This window comes from Zea mays, chromosome 5 (genome assembly GCF_902167145.1).
Source record: "Zea mays cultivar B73 chromosome 5, Zm-B73-REFERENCE-NAM-5.0, whole genome shotgun sequence".
In the NCBI taxonomy this organism is placed as follows: Eukaryota; Viridiplantae; Streptophyta; class Magnoliopsida; order Poales; family Poaceae; genus Zea; species Zea mays.
Window position 1 is genome coordinate 220770227 of NC_050100.1, and position 26217 is coordinate 220796443.

General features: G+C 43.3%; 2 protein-coding genes across 2 annotated transcripts; one reads left to right on the forward strand and one right to left on the reverse strand.

The window, feature by feature from the left end:
• Positions 1-7: 7 nt before the first annotated feature.
• Positions 8-4272, forward strand: LOC103628894 (alpha-aminoadipic semialdehyde synthase). The gene is given in 9 exon segments (XM_008649015.3): positions 8-26; positions 165-294; positions 428-521; positions 2485-2650; positions 2740-2992; positions 3182-3290; positions 3647-3808; positions 3899-3956; positions 4038-4272. Coding segments are annotated over 9 exon segments (1053 nt in total). The 3' UTR covers positions 4100-4272.
• A 181-nt stretch (positions 4273-4453) lies between these two features.
• LOC100274064 (uncharacterized) lies at positions 4454-8200 on the reverse strand. Its single transcript, NM_001148443.1, has 10 exons — positions 8024-8200; positions 7691-7772; positions 7021-7112; positions 6811-6888; positions 6665-6726; positions 5800-5944; positions 5487-5705; positions 5214-5395; positions 4855-5030; positions 4454-4774 (listed from the first exon to the last, which is right to left on the reverse strand). The coding sequence occupies exons 1-10, from the start codon at positions 8108-8110 to the stop codon at positions 4617-4619; spliced, it is 1281 nt and encodes a 426-aa protein (NP_001141915.1). The 5' UTR covers positions 8111-8200; the 3' UTR covers positions 4454-4616.
• Positions 8201-26217: the final 18017 nt, after the last annotated feature.

A 26217-nucleotide genomic window follows, 5' to 3' on the forward strand; every position in this document is an offset into this window, starting at 1 on the left:
ATTGGGCATGACCCATTACAAGGAGGGTGAGAAGGTAATTACATGGGGAACACCCCAAACCCTAGACGGGTAGTCTAACAGTAATGGTAACTAAGAAAGTGTTCTTTCATCATAGATTAATTTTCCTGTAAAACAAGCTTTAAGTATATTTTTGTGCTATGCAGATCACTTGGTATCAATGAAGATGATTGATGAAGTTCATGCACGAAAGGGAAAAATAAAGGCATTTACATCTTATTGTGGTGGGTTACCATCTCCAGCTGCAGCAAACAATCTGCTTGCCTATAAATTCAGGTAGATGTATCCATGTTCTAAGTATTTCCGTTATTGGTAGTAGCACAATGAGGTTTCTACATCCAAATATTCTTAACAATATTTCACGTGGCATATTTTGTGGAATACTAATAATTATCTTCCTCCTTTTCAGTTGGAACCCAGCTGGTGCCCTCCGGTCAGGGAAAAATCCTGCTGTCTACAAATTTCTTGGTGAGACGATCCATGTAGATGGTAAGTCTGTTACAGTTTTATTTCTCCTAACCTGCTACACTAAAGGAGCAAATGCTTGCTCGCCTGTTCTCCCTTTTTCAAAAAAGATGGCAGTAGCTATTACCTATTAAGACGGTAAGGGGTAGGCTGCCCCATTCCGTGTTCTGCCATTCCCATTCCGTCTTCACTGCAAAGCACATTCCCATTCTCAGCTGTCTGTCTTTCTGACCCCTTCCTGCAAAGCCCATTCACATTTTCATTCCCGGCTATCACGTGTATTTCTCATTCTCCCTCCCACAAAGCCTATTCCCATTCCCACGTGCATCCCACGCCTAACTAAAATTAAATTAAAAAAACAGGCTCCAAGGGGATTCGAACCCGCGACCTCTCAAATAAATGTGTTTGTAGCTACCACTACACCACATGTGTGTTTATGTCTACATCTATTATAGTAAAAACATATAATACATCTCTCCCGAAGCCCACCTGCTAACCTTGCACAATGTGTAGTAGTAGATAAGTATCACTGAGATTATTAAATTATATTTTTGGATTGAGGGAGTAGTATTTAAAGAAGAGCCTTGCATACAATTTCTTTTGTTTGAATAATGTTTTCAACTTAAATACTTTTTTTGCATGTGTAACATTTATTCTCCGTAATATTTTTCCATGGATCTAACTTATAAATCATTTTCATAAACCAATGCCAAAGGTGAATCCATGTTTCTTACTTGGAAACCCCGAACAAACACCACTAGCACGAGGCGCTCGCGTTGGCGTCGCTCACCGACGACGAGAAGAAACTTGGCGACTGCCAGTTCGACCTCTGGAAGCAGTCCTACATGGCCCATGCGCCGCTGTGTACGGCAAGCTCCGGCGCAGCCGCCGCTTGGACGTGGTCCAGAGCGGCTGCACCGCGCTGTCCATCGTCAAACATGGGGACCTCATGGTCGTCGCCAATGTCGATGACTCTCGGGTTGTTCTGGGCATCGCAACCTACGACGACGCCATCACGCCGTCTAGCTCATCATCCACCTGAAGCCTAACCTGCCACGTAAGTCGCTACTGACCGGCCATGAATTCTTGTGCGCTGGAATGACGACCATTGTTTTTGTTGTGTGAGTGTCCTCGAACAAGATGTATGTAGAGGAGTAGCACATCCGGTGGTGCAACGACCAGGTGTACTACCTCGCTGATGAGCCCGGGGTGCACTTCATTTGGCAGCCCAGCCAAGAGTGATCGGTACTCACCATATCGCGCGCGTTCGACGACTATTATATCAAGGATTGTGGCGTCATCTCGACACCGAAGGTGAGCAGAGGTGGACCGACAACAATGACCACTCGCCATCGTCGGGGTACCTTTTGTGCCGGTCTGCCTTTAATTCTCTTCGCAAACACACACTTGCATTTTTTGTTTAAGCAAGCGTGTATGGTGGTGCGTGCCTGATGACTAACGATGTACGACGGAACTTCTACCGGCAGGTGTGGCACGTGCTCTCCAATAATGAGACCATGCAAATCATGTCATATATCGAAGTCTGCATGATACTGATGGTTGCAATATAGCAGTGAAACAACTAAATTAAAATAACAAAATTTATGTATGGCTAGGATCACAAATGGATTATGAAATATTTTCTTATAACAATATAAGACACATTTTGTATATAAGTTATCATGGTATTATATGTTCCCGTTGCAACGCACGGGTACTTACCTAGTAATCGTTGAAGGGAGAAGTAGATGCTACAAACTACAACACACATCTCATATAAACACACTAATAGGAATAGTACCAGTTCAAGAGGTACCCATAATGGCCTGTATTAAACGGGGTGTAAATGTATCAAAGACCAAACTTATACGCTATCCATCTATTAGTTTTTTTTTGTCCACAAATAAACAAACTGTGGAGATATGGAGCACTTGGATCTAATTCATATCTTGGAATCTAATGGTATGTTGAAACAATGGATTACTCCACACAGCTCTTGAGTGATTTACTTATCACTCCTATAAATCAGCAAAGAGGCTCAGACTACCAGAGCTTCCAGATTTTGCTCTGGAACACTTGCCGAATCGGAATTCCTTGATATATGGAGACCTTTATGGTATCTCCAAAGAAGCATCTACCATATACAGGGCTACTCTTCGTTACGAAGGTAAGCATCTGCATACCTTTTGCTTCACTGAGGCATTCCTTTGCATTGCAAGTCCGATTTCCATTTGCCATTTTGCTGTACATGTGCAGGTTTTAGTGAGATAATGGCAACCCTGACGAAAATTGGGTTCTTTGATGCTGCAAATCATCCACTGATGGAAGATACTAATCGCCCAACACATAAGGGTTTCCTTGATGAACTACTTAATAATATCTCCACAACTAACACAGACTTTGATATTGAAGCCTCTGATGGATATGATGATGAATTGATTGCCAGACTGCTGAAGTTCGGGCATTGCAAAGATACGGAAATAGCTGTTAAGACAGTCAAAACCATCAAGTTAGTCCTGATCCCGTGCTACAAAATCCACATCTTTTATGAACTGTTGTAGTGCAATATAAATAATGCCATCAAGTTAATATGTTAAAGAACCTCCTAGCAAAGAATGATTTAGGAATAATAGAAACAGGAAGCATGAATGTTGTAGTTGTATTTTAGAACTGACAAAACACAATCATGCACGAGCAGGTTCTTGGGACTGTACGAAGAGACTCAAATTCCTACGGGTTGTTCAAGCCCATTTGATGTGATTTGCCAACGAATGGAACAGAGGATGGCTTATGGCCATAATGAGCAGGTGAGGCTTGTCTTATGCCTCATGTGTTGCATGTAGCTGCTAAAATATCCGTACTACAGTTCTTTCTTTCTAAAATCATAAGAGATTCAACCTACTAATTTATTCTTTGCAGTTGCCTTAATCAGTTCAGTTGTATAAATTTGGCAGGGACAAAACTCAGATACAAAAACACACTTTTTATTCCTTGTAGATTTGCAGTAGGTTGCGATTAATGTGAAATTGTGAATCCAAACTTATTTCCACACTCTGGTCAACAACCATATTTCATGCTGCCTTTTTTTTTTTTACTTCATGTTCACAAAATAGATTAAATCGAATCAATAGCTTTCCTCGGATAAGCGTTGCTGTAAATTCAGGACATGGTACTGCTCCACCACGAAGTCGAGGTGGAATACCCGGACGGGCAACCCACCGAAAAGCACCAAGCGACGCTGCTGGAGTTCGGGAAGGTTGAAAATGGCAGATCCACCACTGCCATGGCCCTGACCGTTGGTATTCCAGCGGCAATAGGGGCCCTGGTAGCAAACCTAACCACAATTTTACTTGAACAATAGTCAGAAAAAAAAACAATGTATGTTCATTTGTTCTCGGACCATGTTATGTTGCAGCTATTGCTACAGACGAACGGAGTGATCAGGCCTCTGCAACCGGAAATCTACATTCCAGGTGCTACTTAGTTTTCATGTTTGCCCTTGTGGAATTACCATGACGCGCAACGGTACTGACTCTGCATTTGCGTGCGTGAAGCATTGGAGATCTTGGAGTCGTCAGGCATCAAGCTGATTGAGAAAGTGGAGATAATAATATGATGTAGCTGGGTACATATATCTTTTGTACATATTATATGGCCTGGCAAAGAAACCTCTGTATGTATGACCTACCAATATCAAATAATGCCGATCAGTTAGCTTGGCTCTTTTGAGGGGGTTTATATACTAGGTAAATGAGGACGAGAGCGAGCGGCCGCTTAAGACTCGCAGGTTGCACCACCTTACAAGCATTGTATGGTCGTCTATGCAACCAGCAACACATAAACAAGATGAGACGTCAGAGAAACAACAACCTGCGTTACCTGATGTTTACATTGCGTCAGTTTTCCGAATGAACTTTGCGCCCTGTGCACATCATCAGTCATAGACACAAGCAGCAGTGAACCACCGAGCGAAGAACCTTGTTATCTTAAAAACATGCGGTACAGGTCACAAATCACTCGGCATCCAATTTGCTAAACAAACAACAACCTTTGCATAGAGAATCTCATGATGATACAACCATGAAAAAGATCCAGAGTTTCTAGAAACAACAGATCCCATGAAGACACGCCGACTAGTTGTACACCATATACTTGGGTGTTGCACTGAACTTCTGGTAGCCCTTGATGACCTTGTTGACAGCATCGAGAAAATCCTTTTCTGTCACCGTTTTCCTGCGGGCGCGAATGGCGTACATCCCGGCTTCTGTGCAAACGCTCCTTATATCAGCTCCTGGAGCAACAAGCAAGGCAATGTGAGAACCTGATCGTCTGTCATCGAATAAAGCAGAAACCACTCAGATGAAACCACACCAGTAGAGTTGGGGCAGAGCCGTGCCAGAAGCTCGAAACGAATATCTCGCTCACAGTTCATGGTACGTGTATGGATCTTGAAAATTTGGGTACGGCCCTCCAAGTCAGGTAGCCCGAATTCCACCTTTCTGTCCAAGCGACCAGGGCGCAGAAGTGCAGGATCCAAGGTATCAGGCCTGGAGGGGGGAAAAGGTGGTCAGCTTCCAGGGCCTAGGATACGGCCAATAAATTGCCATATCAACTCAAGGCATGGAGCCTATAAAGGTTTCATGCAGAAGTTCACATATTCAAAATCCTGTGTTTGAGTACGAGTTAAGCACATAAAAGGATCTGGAATCACGAGTAGAATGAAAAAATACCTATTAGTGGCCATGAGAACTTTGATGTTCCCTCTTGCATCAAACCCATCAAGTTGGTTTACTATTTCCAACATTGTACGCTGCACCTCATTGTCACCACCAACCCCATCATCAAAACGAGCACCACCAATTGCATCAACTTCATCAAAGAATACAATGCATGCCTTCTTTGAGCGGGCCATCTACAATAGAATATTTTGTTTCAGAAATATTAACATGTGTGCAGGAAAAAAACTGGATGAACCTTTTACGGATTCACAGCCCTAGATATACCTGGAACAGTTCCCTGACCATCCGAGCACCTTCTCCAACATACTTCTGAACTAGCTCACTTCCAATTACACGGATGAAACAAGCATCAGTCCGGTTTGCTACAGCTCTTGCAAGAAGTGTCTTGCCAGTACCAGGTGGGCCATAGCAAAGGACACCTTTCGGAGGGTCAATACCAAGCTTGACAAACTTTTCTGGGTGAAGCATAGGAAGTTCAACAACCTGCAAAAATAGTACAGCAAATAGTAAACAAAATAGATCCATCACTAACTGTGATGCAGTATTTCCCAGCTCACAAGGAAGAAGGACCACATACTTCACGCATCTTCTCAATCTGCTCCTTGCAGCCACCGACATCATTGTACGTCACATCTGGCTTTTCCTCCACAGTCATCATGGTAACACTTGGGTCAATTTTTGGTGGGAGAGGGATTTGAATCTGGTACTTGTTGCGATCAACACTGCAACAAGAATCCAGTGAGATAATAGTTTTTTCACTAGGTGAGAAACAGTTCAACTCATTCGGGAATAATAGCACAACACATGGAGAAATAACCAAAAGACCAGTGATGTTTCATCAAGAAAATGAATGCGCAGTACTCCGCCCATTCCAAATTACAAGACACTTCAGCTTTTTTAGATTCATAGCTTTTGTTATGCACTAAGATATACAGTATGTCTAGATACATAGTGAAAGTGATCTATCTAGATTCTAGAAAAGCCAAAACATCTTTATAATTTGGAATGAAGTGTCATCTTTAGATTAACCAACCTTTCATCTCCAAACAATATGTAGGGCAGAAAGCATTATACTCTAGCATCCAATATATATGCAGCTAACAATTATTCCCTATTCAATAGGTCTATTCAAAGGATACTAAAATACAAAGAGGGTACACTAGATTAAAATGATGCTTTTCAGAACACCTAAATGTCTGCCAAGTCATGTGGAGCTAAATGTACAGCTGATTCAATAAAGCAATGTTTTCCCATCTATGTCAACCATGAAAAGTTTATGACATCTTTCCAGGCCAGTTTTGTATACATTTAGCACAAGCACATAATGACATAAATGCATCATAGTGCTGTAGTAGAAATGAACGACTAAGTATGATATGCTAAAAGATGAAAGACAATTTGACTTATGATAAGCTTATAGGTTGAAACATAGGATGCCATACCCAACCCTCATCCCTTCCTCGATATCAGTTGGAGAGACCTTATCTCCCAATCCAACCACAAACTGCAGGATTCAAAAAGAGGCATAAGAAAAGTGTAGTTTCTAGGTGACATGCGATGGAAATAAAATGGCAAAGGCATGTCATACCTTTGCAATTTGTTTTACATTTATAACATATTTGGCATCATCCGTATTAGGGCTTATAATCTTTGTACATCTTGCTACCTGCAGAAAGAGAGAGAAGTTATAGTGCGCTGGCACATGTAAAACTGAAACCAAAAAGATTTTGTGCCTAACTATCATGCTCAAAGCTGTAAAAACAACTAAGTGACACAATATCAGGTTCAGTTAATATACTTGTAACGGTTGTTCTTCTTGCATCATCTGCTTATCTGAAACCAAATCCCACTGGCTAGGTGGAGCCAGCCCTGTATCAGACTCCTTTATCCCTGCGTTAAGTATGAGGGCACATCTCAGGTATGCTAATTCAAAAGGACCTTCTTAACCTTTAAAGCAGCTGATGAATGGAAGAACATTTGATAGAGAACTCCAGGCATGAGATGTGATCCCACAGCTGATTCATCTGACTACACTGTCATTAAGTTAATAACACAACAAATCTCTACAGTGCATGTAAATATAGCTGCAGTTACGTACCAAAACCAGAGGCATCAACTAAAGATACAATTCACATCAATTTGTACCCTTGTTGAGAAGAGCGAGTAGACTAGAATGTTTCGAAGTCACACTAAAATAACACATCACTACATCATAACCATTTGGTTGGATATGTGAGATCCTCACTTAAATGAATTTCCCTATTAGCTGCGAGTAAAAGGCCAGCTCAAAGAGGATGAATAAAATGCCAGGAAGTGATCGAACTTATACAAAAATTATCTCCAGCAGCTTACCCATACCCATATTCAAATTACACTCTACAAACAGTGCAATGTACAACACATTAACAAACTGGTCTCCAACTCTCCATCTCCATCAATTAACCAAAAAAACATTAAAAAATCCTCACCACAGAGGTCGTTGATTTTCTTGGCCATTTCCTTGATCTCCTTCTCGACCTTCTTAATGCTAGTCGAATACGGCCCCAGTCCCTGCAACAGCATCAGCAAACCAAAATTAGCTAACATCAGAAGATTCTCCCCCTCAAATCACACACGTGGCGACCTAAATCTGGTAAAAGCACGATAACGTCACAAACGACAGAGATGAAAACCCTAGACCGAACTAGAGCCCGAACCACAACGAACACAGCTCCAAAGGCCCGCCCCCGAGACCAAAGCACCAAACAACCCTAGATCCACGAGATCATAAGAGAGATCCAAACGGGGATCGTGTCACGCACATAGGTTTTGAGGAGCGCGATGTCATCCTCGTCGAGCGGGCGGGGATTCTTCTCGTTCATAATATCATCCTCCGGCTCCGGCGCCATGGCTGTCCTCCTGAGCGAGCGGCGCTTCTCCGGCGGCGGTAACGGTTCTCGGTTCAGGTCCGTGGGGGGCGAGGAGATTGGAGATGCCTTTGTCTGGGCCTCTGGGGTACTTCGACTTCTCGTTTTGTCGGTATTTTTCTTTCCTCTTCTCCAAGGGACCTTTTTCTTTCCTCTTCTCCAAGGGACCTTCCTGCACCGTGTGGTTCTGATCGGACGGAGCTAGATATCGCTTTGCCTATTGTGCATGGGGGGAGGGGGACATGAAAAAATGGATGTGCACCATCCAAAAATGTTAAGGCTTCTTTGGAACAAAGAAAAGATGAAGAAATTTTTGAAGAATTTAAATTATATAGAAAATTTTCCTATGTGACCCTTTGGAACAAAGGATTGAGTTTCTATAAATCCTATAAAATTTCTATGGAATGGATAATTGTAGTGAGATTTTGAAGGATTTCTAACATGAGATCTAGGCCCCATTGAGTTTGCGGGAATTTTTTTAATTCATTGTGTTTTTCTTGTGAAAATGAACTGATTCTTGTGAAATTTCTATATTGATTTCTCTGAAATTCCCGCATTCCAAATGAGGCCTAGCCTCTTGAAAAATTTTCTATGAAATTGCAAGTGTCATGCAACTCTAATCCTACATTTTTCATATCCTTATATTTTACCAATCATGTATTCCAAAGGAGCCCTAGGTTTGGAGATGTATAGCCTTCTTTTTGCTACCATGGGGACGTCTAGTTTGGTTCCCAACCGCAGCCCACCACACCTAACCTAATATGTGCCATACCATGCTAACCTAATAAACTAATCGGTTCGCTAAGTGATTGGTTGCATGTTCATAAGAATAAATATAGAATATTCAATGTGTGAAACAGCTCAAAACTCATGAAAAAAGGCATAATTCGAAAAGAATTAAATCTTGGGTTGAGTGTTTGGATAAGTTCTAAATGGCTCTAGGAACATTTTGGAACACCTTAGGATGATTACAATGAGCAGATATGCAAAATGGTGTTCCAGGAGCTAAGTTTAAATAAATTGAGCAAAAGAGTTGAGAAGATCAAAATGATGAATACCTTTGACTTAGAGTAGTTGGATGAACTAATAATTTTGTCTAAGTCGTAAAAGTGCTCAACAATATAGCCAAATGCAAACAAGTGAAGAATGTCCAAAAAAGGACTAAGCCTAGCTATTCCGAGAGCACTAAACTAAAGTACCAGAGAGCTTGTTTTGGGCATAGAGGCTTTGGCACGATGGACCGAGTCTAGTGGTACACCAGACCAAAGTTCTATTTGTTGACAGCAATTTAATGGTGCACTAGACCAACCGATCGCCCCAATGGTCGGATGGTTCAAACCAACGGTCCGATGATGTGGCGTTGTGATGTGGCGAGGTTCGGCGGGTCACCGGACGGTCTGTTGAGTACTAACAGCCTAACAACTTTCCAGTTTCCACAACGGCTACTAACAAAACAGGAATGGTACTATTTGAGGTCTGGTGCACACATTTTATGTGTATATTTGGGAGTGGAGTTCCAATGGCTATATAGGGGTTTGGGGTCCTATATATGTCCCCAACCAGTGTGTTAGACATCCTAATGTTAGGCAAACAAGTGCATACACAAGAACAACACATCCAAGTGATCAAAGGGTCCCAAGTGCCACAAAAAGAGATAGAGCACTTGTGTGAGCTAAAGTGTGGAGTTGTGTTGTGAATTGTGATCCTAAGCTTTGGAGCTAGATTCCCATTGAGATTGTGTAAAGTGACTAAGAGCCTTCAAGTGCGTGGAGAGCCTTGAACTCAATAAGAAAAGAGAAATAGAACTCAGGTTTGATCTCTGCGATCACTTGAGTGTGGAAAGGGTTGAGAGAGACTTGGTCGTTAGTGGACTCCTCAACAGAGGCATAGGTTCTTTCTAAAACTGAACTCTGGTAACAAATCATCGTGTGTTTATTGATTTGTGTTTGTCATTTCACTTCCCCACTCCTCTCTGAGCTCTTATTGTTTTCATATTATTTCTAAGTCTAAATTATGCAATCTTCTTTGCAACGATAGCAAGTATTGAACTCACTAATTCCCAGTCTAACCATCTTGTTCTAACACTTAAGATTACTTATATCGGATCAAGTTTTGGATTGTTCTGAGTTAAAATTCAGGTTTCGCCTATTCACCCTCTCTAGGCAACTTTCATAATTGCTCAAATTTGTAGCTCATAGTGATGCTTTCTTGTTCTCATAAATGGTTGGTGGCATCAATGTCTCGTGTTTAGGATGTAGCTTAGAATGATGTGATTATTTTAAATTCTCTAAACAATACAATTGTTTTAACATGTTAGTAATTTGTCTTATGGTTGATTTTGTAGGATGGAGCAGTACGCGTTGTTGGAGGAGAGGTATGATGTGAAGCACCAGGTAGAGAGGACCAAGCAAGGAGAGGTAGGTTCTATGTAACTATTGCAAATTCACAATGCCCATTTAAATTTAGCAACAATTAATTTGCAATACATGTTCTTTGTTCACTTTGCATATTATTTTGTTGATATAGGTGTGCATGTACTAAGGTGAATGAACCATGACTTTCCTATAGTAATCTAATGCAATGAGCAGTACACGCCCCTCCTAAAGCGTGTCTGCGTGTGAAGCCAGTTGTCTGTGTTTGTCGTTGGGGGTGCCACCGTTCAACCCAGTAGTTTTGATAAATGATGATTGATATGTGGTGTCCTATGACACACTCCTTCCACCTATCGTACAGTGAGATGACAATCACTCTTGAGGATGTAGCCATGAATCTTAGGGTTTCAATTCGACGCAACATAGTGAGAGATAATATGGAGTTAGTAAGGTGGGAGGGATGTGTGGATCATTTCTTAGGACATCCTTTTCTAGATGTTGAGGTGGCCAAGAAGTGGTACACGAGTGGTGGCATCTTGAGGTGGCTTAATGAGTAGTTTGAAGAGTGCCCACTGGACGCATACCAAGTAGTCGTCAACTACTATATAGTGCTTGAGCGCTTCATATGTTTAGTACGACCCTCTTCTTGAATGGCACGAGGATACAACCTCGTGGATGTACACCATATGCTTGTGGAGTTGGGATGATGTCAAGAACCTAAGGCAAGATGGGGATCCACAATGTTTTCCTTCATTTATTGTCAGCTCCGTGAGGCTTGTCGATGGCCTAGAGGTGCCTAGTCCACTCAGCTGGGATGCACAACTATTTTTTTAGATATTACATCTTTCACATGAGGAGGCAATATGTATTACTATATCCTTTGACATCTAGATGTAATGTAAATTCACTAACAGTTGCATCTTTGTAGATTTGGATGTGACATTGACTACTAGTTTGTAGGACACACACATTGGCCCCACCTAATGCTTGGTTCCTAGAAGGAAACCCCACGGTACCCCCTACCATGGCACACAATATGAGCGTGCCTCGGGTACGTACCACATCTCTCATTAGGAATACATTAGCTACACCAATGAGTTTGACATCCTTCAACCTCAACATGTAAGAACAAGCTTTAAGTTTGAGATTTTGGGGCCGCTAGCACTCACCATGTACAACTTCAATTAGTGTATACCACTAACATTGTTGATGCTTCTTTTATGCAGGTTTAGTGGTATGCTTATAACTATGACAACATTCTACCCATAAACTTGAGCTTAATGTGTCATGCAAACAAGAACATGTGGATGATGAGGCGCCTTCTGATTTTATTCTATGATGTCAAGTACCATCTCCCTCAATAGGAGGCACATCGATCTAGAAAAGAGCAAGCATACCTTCTCGAACACTTACCCAGTAGTTAGGATTTACACTAGTGAGTATTTTTTGTTGATAAAACCGACCGCACCACCACCAATTTCAAAGTTTTTTAAAAGAAGTTTTCAATTGGTATCTTATGATGAAAATATTTAGTAGACGTATTTCAAATTGGTATCTAAAATATTTGATCTTCTTTCAATTGATAAAAACCCTCTTGAACACTAAGAGGAGAATTTCAGCCAGGGGGAGTTTTGTTTAAGTCAAAGGAAAAACATTTGAAACAGGGGGAGAAAATTTCAAATCTTAAAAATGCTTCTTGCAATCTTATTCATATACCTTTGACTATTTGCAAAAGGACTTTGAAAAGATTTTCCAAAAGAATTTGCAAAAACAAAACAAGTGGTGCAAGCGTGGTCCAAAATGTTAAATATCAAATCAAACTTACATACTTAGAAATGGTTTCATTTCAAAATAACTTATGCACATCTGTCAAAATACAAACTAGCTACATTTCTACACTTTATATTTGCTTTGATTTGTGTTGGCATCAATCACCAAAAAGGGAGACATTGAAAGGGAAATAGTCTCAACATTTCCTATAATTGATTTTGGTGTTTGACGACCATCACAAACCTTGTGGACTAACCAGTTTGTCTAGTTGATCATTCCACAAGTGCATAAGTTCATCTACAACTATTCTAAAGTCGACTATCCAGAATACCGTAGATTATTCCGGACAGGAGAAGCTTTTTGGAAAATCACCTAAGCACGGACCGTCCGGGCCCTTGCGGTGGACCGTCCGCGACACTAGGGTGAGCCTCGGACAGAACCATTGCAAAAACACAAGTCTACACTACGGACTGTCCGATGGAAAAGCAAGCACCGTCCGAGACCAAGAGCGGACCGTCCGGTCGGCGCAGAACCGAAAAACCCGAAGGTGATGGGTTTGGTAAAATGAATTATAGCGTCCTCGTGGACCGTCCGGGGTGCACGACCGGACCGTCCATGACTTCCTTTATCTGACATCTGATGACACATTTAATGCATAGTAGCCGTTGATATAGCCGTTACTGCTGACCGTTGCGATTGTAGTCGTTGATGTGCAGGGGCGGACCGTCCGGACCAGGGGCGCGGACCGTCCGCGGTCAGCAGAAAGGGAGCAACGACTAGGAAGTGGTTGAGGGCTATAAATACAACCCCAACCACCTGCAATCACTTTACCCAAGCATTCCAATCCTCAACATTCAATACAAGAGCTAGCAATCCATTCAAAGACACAATCAAAGCTTCCAATCTCTCCAAGTTCCACAACTGAGACAAGTGATCATTAGTGATTAGCGACTTGAGAGAGAAAGAGTGATCCGTGTGATATTTGTCGCTCTTGTTGCTTGGCTTTTTGCAATCGTGCTTTCTTCTTCTCCCATTCTTATTCTCAAGTGACTTGTAATCAAAGCAAGAGACACTAAGTTTGTAGTGGTCCTTGCGGGGTCTAAGTGACCCATTTGATTAAGGAGAAAGCTCACTCGGTCTAGGTGACCGTTTGAGAGAGGGAAAGGGTTGAAAGTGACTCGGTCTTTGTGACCACCTCAACGGGGAGTAGGTTTGCAAGAACCGAACCTCGGTAAAACAAATCATCGTGTCACTCGCTTTATTTCTTGGTTGATTTGTTTTCGCCCTCTCTTTCGGACTTGGTTTTATTCTAACGTTAACCCGACTTGTAGTGTGCTTAAAGTTTGTAAATTTCAGTTTCCGCCTATCCACCCCCCTCTAGGCGACTTTCAATTGGTATCAGAGCCCAGTGCTTCATTAGAGTCTAACCACTCGAAGTGATGTCGGGAGATCACGCCAAGAGGGAGATCGTGACCGGCGGCGACAAGTCTGCAAGCTCGGGAAGAACTCACTCGAGGGAGTCCGGCCACAAACACAAGGAGGAATCCTCTTCCTCCATCAAGTCACAACGGAGAGGTGACAAGAAAAAGAAGATGAAGAAAGTGGTCTACTATGAGACCGACTCTTCGTCACCCTCCACCTCCGGCTCCGAATCGACGTCCGTCACTTCTAAGCGCCACGAGCGCAAGAAGTATAGTAAGATGCCCCTCCGCTATCCTCGCATTTTCAAACGCACTCCATTACTTTCCCTTCCCCTAGGCAAACCACCATTTTTTGATGGTGAGGATTATTGTATGTGGAGTGATAAAATGAGGCATCACCTAACCTCACTCCACAAAAGCATATGAGATATTGTTGAGTATGGAGCGCAGGTACCGAAGGTAGTGGACAAGGCCTACGATTCGAACGAGGCCGACCAAATTCGGCACTTTAACTCCCAAGCCACAACTATACTCCTCGCCTCCTTGTGTCGAGAGGAGTATAATAAGGTGCAAGGGTTAAAGACGGCCAAAGAAATTTTGGACGTCCTCAAGACGGCGCACGAAGGAGACAAGGTGACCAAGATCACCAAACGGGAGACAATCGAGGGGGAGCTCGGTCGATTCATCCTCAACCAAGGAGAGGAGCCACAAGCCATGTACAACCGACTCAAGACCTTGGTCAACCAAGTGCGCAACCTCGGGAGCACAAAATGGGATGACCATGAAATGATCAAGGTTATTCTTAGATCACTCGTATTTCGTAATCCTACTCAAGTTCAATTAACACGTGGTGATCCTAGATACAAGTTAATGTCTCCCGAGGAAGTGATAGGAAAGTTTGTGAGCTTTGAATTAATTATCAAAGGCTCCAAACAAATCGTTGAGCAAGGCGCCACCTCCACACCCGAGGTGCAACCCGTTGCATTCAAAGCGACGGAGGAGAAGAAAGAAGTGAAAGGGAAATGTGCCTTTGGGCCATTTCTAAGTATTTTGGTGATTGAGTGCAAACACAAGTGCTTAAATGTGAAAATATGCCCAAGGATGAACAAAGTGCAAATCACAAGTTAAGGTATGTTTCTAAGCCTTAGTACATTGGTTTTGTGTACTAATATATTTGTCTAAGTGTTAGAAACAGATAGAAGAAGAGAAGAGAAGACTTGGCTGTGTACAGCCAAGGGGCTGCTTCGGTCTGGGGCACCGGACTGTCCGGTGGTGCACCGGACAGTGTCCGGTGCGCCAGGCTGCCTCGGCCGAAGAGGCCGCTCTCGGGTTTTTCTCCGGCGACTTCGGCTAAAATTCACCGGACTGTCCGGTGAGCCAACGGTCGGCCGGGCCAACGGTCGGCCGCGCGATCGGCGCGCGACACGTGGCCGAGCCAACGGTCGGAAGGAAGCACCGGACTGTCCGGTGTGCACCGGACTGTCCGGTGCGCCAGATCTGCAACGGTCGGCAACGGTCGGCTTCGCCATTTAAGGAAACAAATCGGGCACCGGACAGTGTCCGGTGTGCACCGGACTGTCCGGTGCGCCACGAGACAGAAGGCAAAGATGGCCTTCCAGATTTGTTCCCAACGGCTCCTAGCTGCCTTGGGGCTATAAAAGGGACCCCTAGGCGCATGGAGGAAGACACCAAGCATTCCTTGAGCACTCTTGATCACTCACACATCAATCTCGCGCACTTGTTCGACATTCTAGTGATTTGAGCTCCGTTCTAGTGTGCTAGTCTTTTGAGCTCAAGTCTGGGTCTTGTGTGTGCGTATTTGCTGTGATCTTTGTGTCGTGTGTGAGTTGCTAATCCCTCCCTTGCTCTGTGATTCTCTGTGAACATCTTTTGTAAGGGCGAGAGGCTCCAAGTTGTGGAGATTCCTCGCAAACGGGATTAAGAAAAGAAAAGCAAGAACACCGTGGTATTCAAGTTGATCATTGGATCACTTGAGAGGAGTTGAGTGCAACTCTCGTCCGTTGGGACGCCACAACGTGGAGTAGGCAAGTTTTGTACTTGGCCGAACCACGGGATAACCACTGTGTCATCTCTGTGATTGGATTCTTGTGGTTATTGTGTTTTGACTCCTCTCTAGCCACTTGGCATAAACTGTGCTAACACTTAACAAGTTTTTGTGGCTTAAGTTTTGAAGTTTTTACAGGATCACCTATTCACCCCCCCCTCTAGGTGCTTTCAATTGGTATCAGAGCCGTTCTCTTCACAAAGGGACTTACCGCCCGAAGAGATGGATCCTAAGGGGAAAGGAATTGTGATCAACGACAAGGAGAAGGAGTCCTTCGTCAACGAGCCAAGGGATGACAAGTCCAACAACTCGGGCTCGGGACACAAGCGAAAAGATGGGAAGAAGAAGAAGACAAGACGCATCAAGGAGATCGTCAACTACGACAGCGATGAGTCCTCTTCTTCCCAAAAGGACGACGACAACGACTACAGGAAGACGGTTAATTCGAACTTCTCATTTGATTATTCTCGTATTCCACATAGTTCGAATTCGCATTTACTTTCCATTCCTCTTGGTAAACCTCCACATTTTGATGGGGAAGACTACGGATTTTGGAGTCACAAAATGCGTAGTCATTTATTCTCTCTCCATCCAAGCATATGGGAGATTGTAGAGAATGGAATGAAATTTGATAGCTCGGATAGCCCTATGTTTATCAATGAACAAATTCATAAAAATGCACAAGCTACTACTGTTCTCTTAGCATCTTTGTGCAGGGAAGAGTACAATAAGGTGAGCGGCTTGGACAATGCCAAGCAGATATGGGACACCCTCAAGATCTCTCATGAGGGAAATGACGCTACCTTGCTCACCAAAATGGAGTTGGTGGAGGGCGAGCTGGGACGGTTCGCGATGATAAGGGGCGAGGAGCCAACTCAAACATACAACCGGCTCAAGACCCTTGTCAACAAGATAAGGAGCTATGGAAGCACGCGATGGACGGACCACGACGTCGTCCGCCTAATGCTAAGGTCCTTTACTGTTCTTGATCCTCATTTGGTGAATAATATTCGTGAGAATCCCAGGTACACCAAAATGTCGCCCGAAGAAATTCTTGGAAAATTTGTAAGCGGGCGGATGATGATCAAGGAGGCAAGGTACGTCGATGACGCCTTGAATGGACCGATCAACGAGCCGCAACCTTTTGCTCTCAAGGCATCAAGGAGCAAGGAGGCACTACCAAGCAAGGTGGCGCAAATTGAGGCGGCCGGGCTTAATGATGAAGAAATGGCTCTCATCATTAAGCGCTTCAAGACGGTGCTAAAGGGTCGCAATGGACAGCCAAGCAAGACTAAGACCAAGGGGAAGCGATCATGCTTCAAATGCGGTAAGCTTGGTCATTTTATTGCTAACTGTCCTGATAATGAAAGTGACCAGGAAAAGGGGAACAAAAGGGAGAAGAAGAAGCACTACAAGAAGGCAAAGGGCGAGGCGCATCTAGGCAAGGAGTGGGACTCGGATTGCTCCTCTTCCGACTCCGACAATGAAGGACTCGCCGCCACCGCCTTCAACAAATCAACCCTCTTCCCCAACGAGCGCCACACATGCCTTATGGCAAGGGATAAGAAGGTATGTACTCGCAACTCTACCTATGCTTCTTCAAGTGAGGACGAATCTAGTGATGAGGATGAAGTAGATTATTCATGTTTGTTCAAGGGCTTAGATAGATCTAAGATAGACAAAATTAATGAATTAATTGATGCCTTGAATGAAAAGAATATACTTTTAGAAAAGCAAGAGGATTTGTTGTATGAAGAACATGATAAGTTTGTAGAGGCTCAAAAATCTCTTGCATTAGAAATTAAGAGAAATGAAATGCTTGCTTGTGAAGTATCAACATGCCATGATTCTATTTCTAACTTAAAGAGCATAAACGATGATTTAAATGCTAAACTAGTAGAAGCAAATAAATCCAACTCTTGTGTTGAACATGTTGAAATTTGCACTAGATGTAAGGATGTTGATATTAATGCCTGTAGTGAACACTTAGTTTCCATTTCAAAATTGAGTGATGAAGTGGCTAGTCTTAATGCTCAACTTAAGACTAGCAAAAGTGATTTTGAAAAACTAAAGTTTGCTAGGGATGCCTACACGGTTGGTAGACACCCCTCAATTAAGGATGGACTTGGCTTCAAGAGGGAAGCCAAGAACTTAACAAGCCATAAGGCTCCCATTCCCGCCAAGGAAAAAGGGAAGGCCCCTATGGCTACTAGTGCTAAAAGGAACCATGCATTTTTGTATCATGATAGAAGACAAACTAGAAATGTAAGTCATGATGCTTTTGATTCATATGTTTATGATTCTCATGCCATGTTTGCTCCTAGTTCCTCTTATGTGTATGATAGAAATGTTACTAGGAGAAATGTTGTTCCTAAAAGAAATGCTATTCATCATGTGCCTAGAAGGAAAGTTATTCATGCTCCTAGGAAAGTAGTGAATGAACCTTCTACAATTTATTGTGCTTTGAATGCTTCCTTTGCTATTTGTAGAAAGGATAAGAAAATTGTTGCTAGGAAGTTAGGGGCAAAATGCAAGGGAGACAAAACTTGCATTTGGGTCCCTAAGGAAATTTGCACTAACCTTGTAGAACCCAACATGAGTTGGGTACCTAAGTCCCAAGCCTAATTTGCCTTGCAGGTTTATGCATCCGGGGGTTCAAGCTGGATTATCGACAGCGGATGCACAAACCATATGACGGGGGAGAAGAAGATGTTCACCTCCTACGTCAAGAATAAAGATTCCCAAGATTCAATTGTATTCGGTGATGGGAATCAAGGCAAGGTAAAAGGTTTAGGTAAAATTGCAATTTCTAATGAGCACTCCATATCTAATGTATTTTTAGTAGAGAGTCTTGGATATAATTTGCTATCTGTTAGTCAATTATGTCATATGGGGTATAACTGTCTATTTACAAATGTAGATGTGTCTGTCTTTAGAAGAAGTGATGGTTCACTAGCTTTTAAGGGTGTATTAGACGGCAAACTTTATTTAGTTGATTTTGCAAAAGAAGAGGCCGGTCTAGATGCATGCTTAATAGCTAAGACTAGCATGGGCTGGCTGTGGCATCGCCGCTTAGCACATGTGGGGATGAAGAACCTTCACAAGCTTCTAAAGGGAGAACACGTGATAGGGTTGACTAACGTGCATTTCGAAAAAGATAGACCTTGTGCAGCTTGTCAAGCAGGTAAACAAGTGGGAGGAGCACATCACAGCAAGAACGTGATGACCACTTCAAGACCCCTGGAGCTGCTGCATATGGACCTCTTCGGACCTGTCGCCTATCTGAGCATAGGAGGGAGTAAGTATGGTTTAGTTATTGTTGATGACTTTTCCCGCTTCACTTGGGTGTTCTTTTTGCAGGATAAGTCTGAAACCCAAGGGACCCTCAAGCGCTTTCTCAGGAGAGCTCAAAATGAGTTTGAGCTCAAGGTGAAGAAGATAAGGAGCGACAACGGGTCCGAGTTCAAGAACCTTCAAGTGGAGGAGTTCCTTGAAGATGAAGGAATCAAGCACGAGTTCTCCGCTCCCTACACACCACAGCAAAATGGTGTGGTAGAGAGGAAGAACAGGACGCTCATCGACATGGCGAGGACGATGCTAGGAGAGTTCAAGACCCCCGAGTGCTTTTGGACGGAAGCCGTTAACACTGCTTGCCACGCCATCAACAGGGTCTACCTTCATCGCCTCCTCAAGAAGACGTCGTATGAGCTACTAACCGGTAACAAACCCAATGTATCGTACTTTCGTGTATTTGGGAGTAAATGCTACATTCTAGTGAAGAAGGGTAGAAATTCTAAGTTTGCTCCCAAAGCTGTAGAAGGGTTTTTATTAGGTTATGACTCAAATACAAAGGCGTATAGAGTCTTCAACAAATCATCGGGTTTGGTTGAAGTCTCTAGCGACGTTGTATTTGATGAGACTAATGGCTCTTCAAGAGAGCAAGTTGTTGATTGTGATGATGTAGATGAAGAAGATGTTCCGACAGCCGCTATACGAACCATGGCGATTGGAGAAGTGCGGCCACAGGAACAAGATGAGCAAGATCAACCCTCTTCCTCAATTATGGTGCATCCCCCGACTCAAGACGATGAACAGGTTCATCATAAGGAGGCGTGTGATCAAGGGGGAGCACAAGATGATAACGTAATGGAGGAAGAAGCGCAACCGGCACCTCCAACCCAAGTTCGAGCGATGATTCAAAGGGATCATCCCATCGACCAAATTCTGGGTGACATTAGCAAGGGAGTAACTACTCGATCTCGATTAGTTAATTTTTGTGAGCATTACTCCTTTGTCTCTTCTATTGAGCCTTTCAGGGTAGAAGAGGCCTTGCTAGATCCGGACTGGGTGTTGGCCATGCAAGAGGAGTTAAACAACTTCAAGCGCAATGAAGTTTGGACACTGGTGCCTCGTCCGAAGCAAAATGTTGTGGGAACCAAGTGGGTGTTCCGCAACAAACAGGACGAGCACGGGGTGGTGACGAGGAACAAGGCTCGACTTGTGGCAAAAGGTTATGCCCAAGTCGCAGGTTTGGATTTCGAGGAGACCTTTGCTCCTGTGGCTAGGCTAGAGTCAATTCGAATCTTGCTAGCATATGCCGCTCACCATTCTTTCAGGTTGTTTCAAATGGATGTGAAGAGCGCTTTCCTCAACGGGCCAATCAAGGAGGAGGTGTACGTGGAGCAACCCCCTGGCTTCGAGGATGAACGGTACCCCGACCATGTGTGTAAGCTCTCTAAGGCGCTCTATGGACTTAAGCAAGCCCCAAGAGCATGGTATGAATGCCTTAGAGACTTTTTAATTGCTAATGCTTTCAAGGTTGGGAAAGCCGATCCAACTCTTTTTACAAAGACATGTGATGGTGATTTGTTTGTGTGCCAAATTTATGTCGATGACATAATATTTGGTTCTACTAACCAAAAGTCTTGTGAAGAGTTTAGCAGGGTGATGACGCAGAAATTCGAGATGTCGATGATGGGCGAGTTGAACTACTTCCTTGGGTTCCAAGTGAAGCAACTCAAGGACGGCACCTTCATCTCCCAAACGAAGTACACGCAAGATCTGCTAAAGCGGTTTGGGATGAAGGACGCCAAGCCCGCAAAGACTCCGATGGGGACCGACGGACACACCGACCTCAACAAAGGAGGTAAGTCCGTTGATCAAAAAGCATACCGGTCAATGATAGGTTCTTTGCTTTACTTATGTGCTAGTAGACCGGATATTATGCTTAGCGTATGCATGTGTGCTAGATTTCAATCCGATCCTAAGGAATGTCACTTAGTGGCGGTGAAGCGAATTCTTAGATATTTAGTTGCTACGCCTTGCTTCGGGCTCTGGTATCCAAAGGGGTCTACCTTTGACTTAGTTGGATACTCAGACTCCGACTATGCTGGATGTAAGGTCGATAGGAAGAGTACATCGGGGACGTGCCAATTCTTAGGAAGGTCCCTGGTGTCATGGAACTCTAAGAAACAAACCTCCGTTGCCCTATCCACCGCTGAGGCCGAGTATGTTGCCGCAGGACAGTGTTGCGCGCAACTACTTTGGATGAGGCAAACCCTCAGGGACTTTGGCTACAATCTGAGCAAAGTCCCACTCCTATGTGACAATGAGAGTGCTATCCGCATGGCGGAAAATCCTGTTGAACACAGCCGTACAAAGCACATAGACATCCGGCATCACTTTTTGAGAGACCACCAGCAAAAGGGAGATATCGAAGTGTTTCATGTTAGCACCGAGAACCAGCTAGCCGATATCTTTACCAAGCCTCTAGATGAAAAGACCTTTTGCAGGCTGCGTAGTGAGCTAAATGTCTTAGATTCGCGGAACTTGGATTGAATTGTAGCATACATGTGTTTATGCATTTGATCAGGTTCATTCTGCATTTTGTTGCTTATTGTGGTGCTCAAGTTGTACCAACACTCCCTGGACCTCACAAGTCCGTTGCAAAGTGATGCACATGTTTAGGGGGAGATGTGTTACAACTTGACCCTTTGAGACTAACCATTTGCTTGAGTTTGCTTGATTTAGTCTCGAAGGAGGATTGAAAGGGAAAAGGTGGACTTGGACCATGAAAGACTTCCACTGCACTCCGATGAGAGGGTAACTAATTCCAAGTTCATCTCATGAAATCTTATTGCCATTTGCTCTTAATAGGAGACTTTGGTGAGGCAATGGGGTTAAAAGGCCAAGATTGATCCCGTTTTGGTGCTTGATGCCAAAGGGGGAGAAAATAAAGGCCAAAGCGATAAATGGATCAGCTACCACTTGAGAGATTTTGAAAATAGTAGGATAGAGTTTTTGTTTTGTCAAAAGCTTTTATTGTCTCTTATTGTCTCTATTGTCAAAAGTTGGCTTCTTGTGGGGAGAAGTATTGAGTATGGGAAATAGGGGGAGTTTTTGAAATCTTTGATCAATCTCTTTTGGAATGACTCTCTTTATACTTCAACATGTGTGTTTGACTTAGAGATAGAGATTTGAGTTTGATTTGCAAAAACAAACCAAGTGGTGGCAAAGGATGATCCATATATGTCAAAATTGAATAAAACCAATTTGAGTTTTTATTTGAAGTGATTTTGCACTTGTGCTATCTACTTTATGTTGTGTTGGCATAAATCACCAAAAAGGGGGAGATTGAAAGGGAAATGTGCCTTTGGGCCATTTCTAAGTATTTTGGTGATTGAGTGCAAACACAAGTGCTTAAATGTGAAAATATGCCCAAGGATGAACAAAGTGCAAATCACAAGTTAAGGTATGTTTCTAAGCCTTAGTACATTGGTTTTGTGTACTAATATATTTGTCTAAGTGTTAGAAACAGATAGAAGAAGAGAAGAGAAGACTTGGCTGTGTACAGCCAAGGGGCTGCTTCGGTCTGGGGCACCGGACTGTCCGGTGGTGCACCGGACAGTGTCCGGTGGTGCACCGGACAGTGTCCGGTGCGCCAGGCTGCCTCGGCCGAAGAGGCCGCTCTCGGGTTTTTCTCCGGCGACTTCGGCTAAAATTCACCGGACTGTCCGGTGTGCACCGGACTGTCCGGTGAGCCAACGGTCGGCCAGGCCAACGGTCGGCCGCGCGATCGGCGCGCGACACGTGGCCGAGCCAACGGTCGGAAGGAAGCACCGGACTGTCCGGTGTGCACCGGACTGTCCGGTGCGCCAGATCTGCAACGGTCGGCAACGGTCGGCTTCGCCATTTAAGGAAACAAATCGGGCACCGGACAGTGTCCGGTGTGCACCGGACTGTCCGGTGCGCCACGAGACAGAAGGCAAAGATGGCCTTCCAGATTTGTTCCCAACGGCTCCTAGCTGCCTTGGGGCTATAAAAGGGACCCCTAGGCGCATGGAGGAAGACACCAAGCATTCCTTGAGCACTCTTGATCACTCACACATCAATCTCGCGCACTTGTTCGACATTCTAGTGATTTGAGCTCCGTTCTAGTGTGCTAGTCTTTTGAGCTCAAGTCTGGGTCTTGTGTGTGCGTATTCGCTGTGATCTTTGTGTCGTGTGTGAGTTGCTAATCCCTCCCTTGCTCTGTGATTCTCTGTGAACATCTTTTGTAAGGGCGAGAGGCTCCAAGTTGTGGAGATTCCTCGCAAACGGGATTAAGAAAAGAAAAGCAAGAACACCGTGGTATTCAAGTTGATCATTGGATCACTTGAGAGGAGTTGAGTGCAACTCTCGTCCGTTGGGACGCCACAACGTGGAGTAGGCAAGTTTTGTACTTGGCCGAACCACGGGATAACCACTGTGTCATCTCTGTGATTGGATTCTTGTGGTTATTGTGTTTTGACTCCTCTCTAGCCACTTGGCATAAACTGTGCTAACACTTAACAAGTTTTTGTGGCTTAAGTTTTGAAGTTTTTACAGGATCACCTATTCACCCCCCCCTCTAGGTGCTTTCAAGAAGAGTCTACCTCAAGTAGGCTCCCCATCGATGCCTCCAAGCTCGACAACGAGGAAATGGCGCTCATCATCAAGAGCTTTCACCAAATACTCAAGCAAAGGAGGGGGAAGGATTACAAACCCCGCTCCAAGAAAATATGCTACAAGTGTGGTAAGCCCGGTCACTTTATAGCAAAATGTCATATTTCTAGTGACAGGGGCGACGACAAGAGAGGGAAGAAGAAGGAAAAGAAGATGTACTACAAGAAGAAGGGCGACGATGCCCACGTGTGTCGGGAATGGGACTTCGACGAGAGCTCCACCAACTCCTCCTCCGACGAGGATGCCGCCAACATCGCCGTCAATAAGGGTCTCCTCTTCCCAAACGTCGGCCATAAGTGCCTCATGGCAAAGGACGGCAAAAAGAAGAAGGTAAAATCTAGAGCCTCCACTAAATATACGACATCTAGTGATAAGGGTAGCTCTAGTGATGATGAAGATGATTTGCTTGCTCTTTTTGCCAACTTAAACATGCAGCAAAAAGAAAAATTAAATGAATTGATAGGTGCCATTCATGAGAAGGATGAACTCTTGGATAGCCAAGAGGAATTCCTTATTAAGGAAAACAAAAAACATGTTAAAGTGAAAAATGCTTATGCTCAGGAAATAGAGAAATGTGAAAAATTAACTAGTGAGCTTAGCACTTGCCATGACACTATTTCCAACCTTAGAAACGAGAATGCTAATTTACTTGCTAAGGTTGAAAAATCAAATGTTTGTCATGATTCAATTGTCAATCTTAAAAATGAAAATGCTGGTTTGATTACTAAGATTGATAAATTGAATGAAACAATTTCTAGCCTTAAAATTGAAAATGCTAGTTTAATTTCAAAGGCTAAAGATTTAAATGTTTGCAATGTTTCTATTTCCAATCTTAGAGATGAGAATGTTATTTTACATGCTAAGATCGATGATTTAAAATCTTGCAAACCCTCTACATCCACTGTTGATCATGTTTCTATTTGCATGAGATGTAGAGATATTAATGTTGATGCTATCCATGATCACCTGGCTTTAATTAAAGAACAAAATGATCACATAGCACAACTAACTAGTAAAATCAATGAGCATGAGATAGAAAATGAAAATTTTAAATTTGCTAGGAGCATGTTCTATAATGGGAGACGCCCTGGTATTAAGGATGGCATTGGCTTCCAACAGGGAGACAATGTCAAGCTTAATGCCCCAAAGAGATTGTCTAATTTTGTTAAGGGCAAGGCTCCCATGGCACAAGATAACGAGGGTTACATTTTATATCCTGCTGGTTATCCTGAGCATAAAATTAGGAGAATTCATTCTAGGAAGTCTCGTTCTGGTTCTCATCATGCTTTTATGTATAAGAATGAGACATCTAGTTCTAGGCATTCCACCCATGTTAAAATGCCTAGAAAGAAATGTCCTGTTGCATCAAATGAGCCTAATGTTTCATTTAAGACTTTTGATGCTTCTTATGTTTTAACTAACAAATCAGGCAAAGTAGTTGCCAAATATGTTGGGGGCAAACACAAGGGCTCCAAGACTTGTGTTTGGGTACCCAAGGTGCTTGTTTCTAATGTGAAAGGACCCAAGACCGTTTGGGTACCTAAGAACAAGGCCTCAATTGTTTTGTAGGTTTATGCATTCGGGGGCTCAAGTTGGATCATTGATAGCGGATGCACAAACCACATGACAGGGGAGAAAAGGATGTTCTCCTCCTACGAGAAAAATGATGATCCCCAAAGAGCTATCACATTCGGAGATGGAAATCAAGGTTTGGTCAAAGGACTTGGTAAAATTGCTATATCACCTGACCATTCTATTTCCAATGTTTTTCTTATAGATTCTCTAGATTACAATTTGCTTTCTGTTTCTCAATTATGCAAAATGGGTTACAACTGTCTTTTTACGGATATAGGTGTTACTGTCTTTAGAAGAAGTGGTGATTCAGTAGCATTTAAGGGAGTATTAGAGGGTCAACTATACTTAGTTGACTTCAATAGAGCTGAACTCGATACTTGCTTAATTGCTAAGACTAATATAGGGTTGGCTCCGGCATCGCCGACTAGCCCATGTTGGAATGAAGAATCTTCACAAGCTTCTAAAGGGAGAACATATTTTGGGACTAACAAATGTTCATTTTGAGAAAGACAGGGTTTGTAGCGCATGTCAAGCAGGAAAGCAAGTTGGTGCCCATCATCCACACAAGAACATCATGACAACCGACATGCCGCTTGAACTACTCCACATGGATTTATTCGGCACGATCACTTACATAAGCATCGGCGGGAGTAAGTATTGTCTTGTAATTGTGGATGATTATTCTCGCTTCACTTGGGTATTCTTTTTGCAGAAAAATCTAAAACCCAAGAGTATTTAAAGGGATTCTTGAGACGAGCTCAAAACGAGTTCGGATTAAGGATCAAGAAAATAAGAAGCGACAATGGGACGGAGTTCAAGAACTCTCAAATAGAAGACTTTCTTGAGGATGAGGGCATCAAGCATGAGTTCTCTTCTCCCTACACACCACAACAAAATGGTGTA

What these genes read in the sequence shown, in the direction of transcription:
- LOC100274064 (NM_001148443.1), bottom strand. Translation starts at nt 8,110, where the DNA reads ATGGCGCCGGAGCCGGAGGATGATATTATGAACGAGAAGAATCCCCGC. An exon ending in TGGTCAGGGAACTGTTCCAG is followed by an intron (nt 5,396 to 5,486) that starts GTATATCTAGGG and finishes ATTCTATTGTAG; the next exon opens with ATGGCCCGCTCAAAGAAGGC. An exon ending in GCTCTGCCCCAACTCTACTG is followed by an intron (nt 4,775 to 4,854) that starts GTGTGGTTTCAT and finishes TTGTTGCTCCAG; the next exon opens with GAGCTGATATAAGGAGCGTT.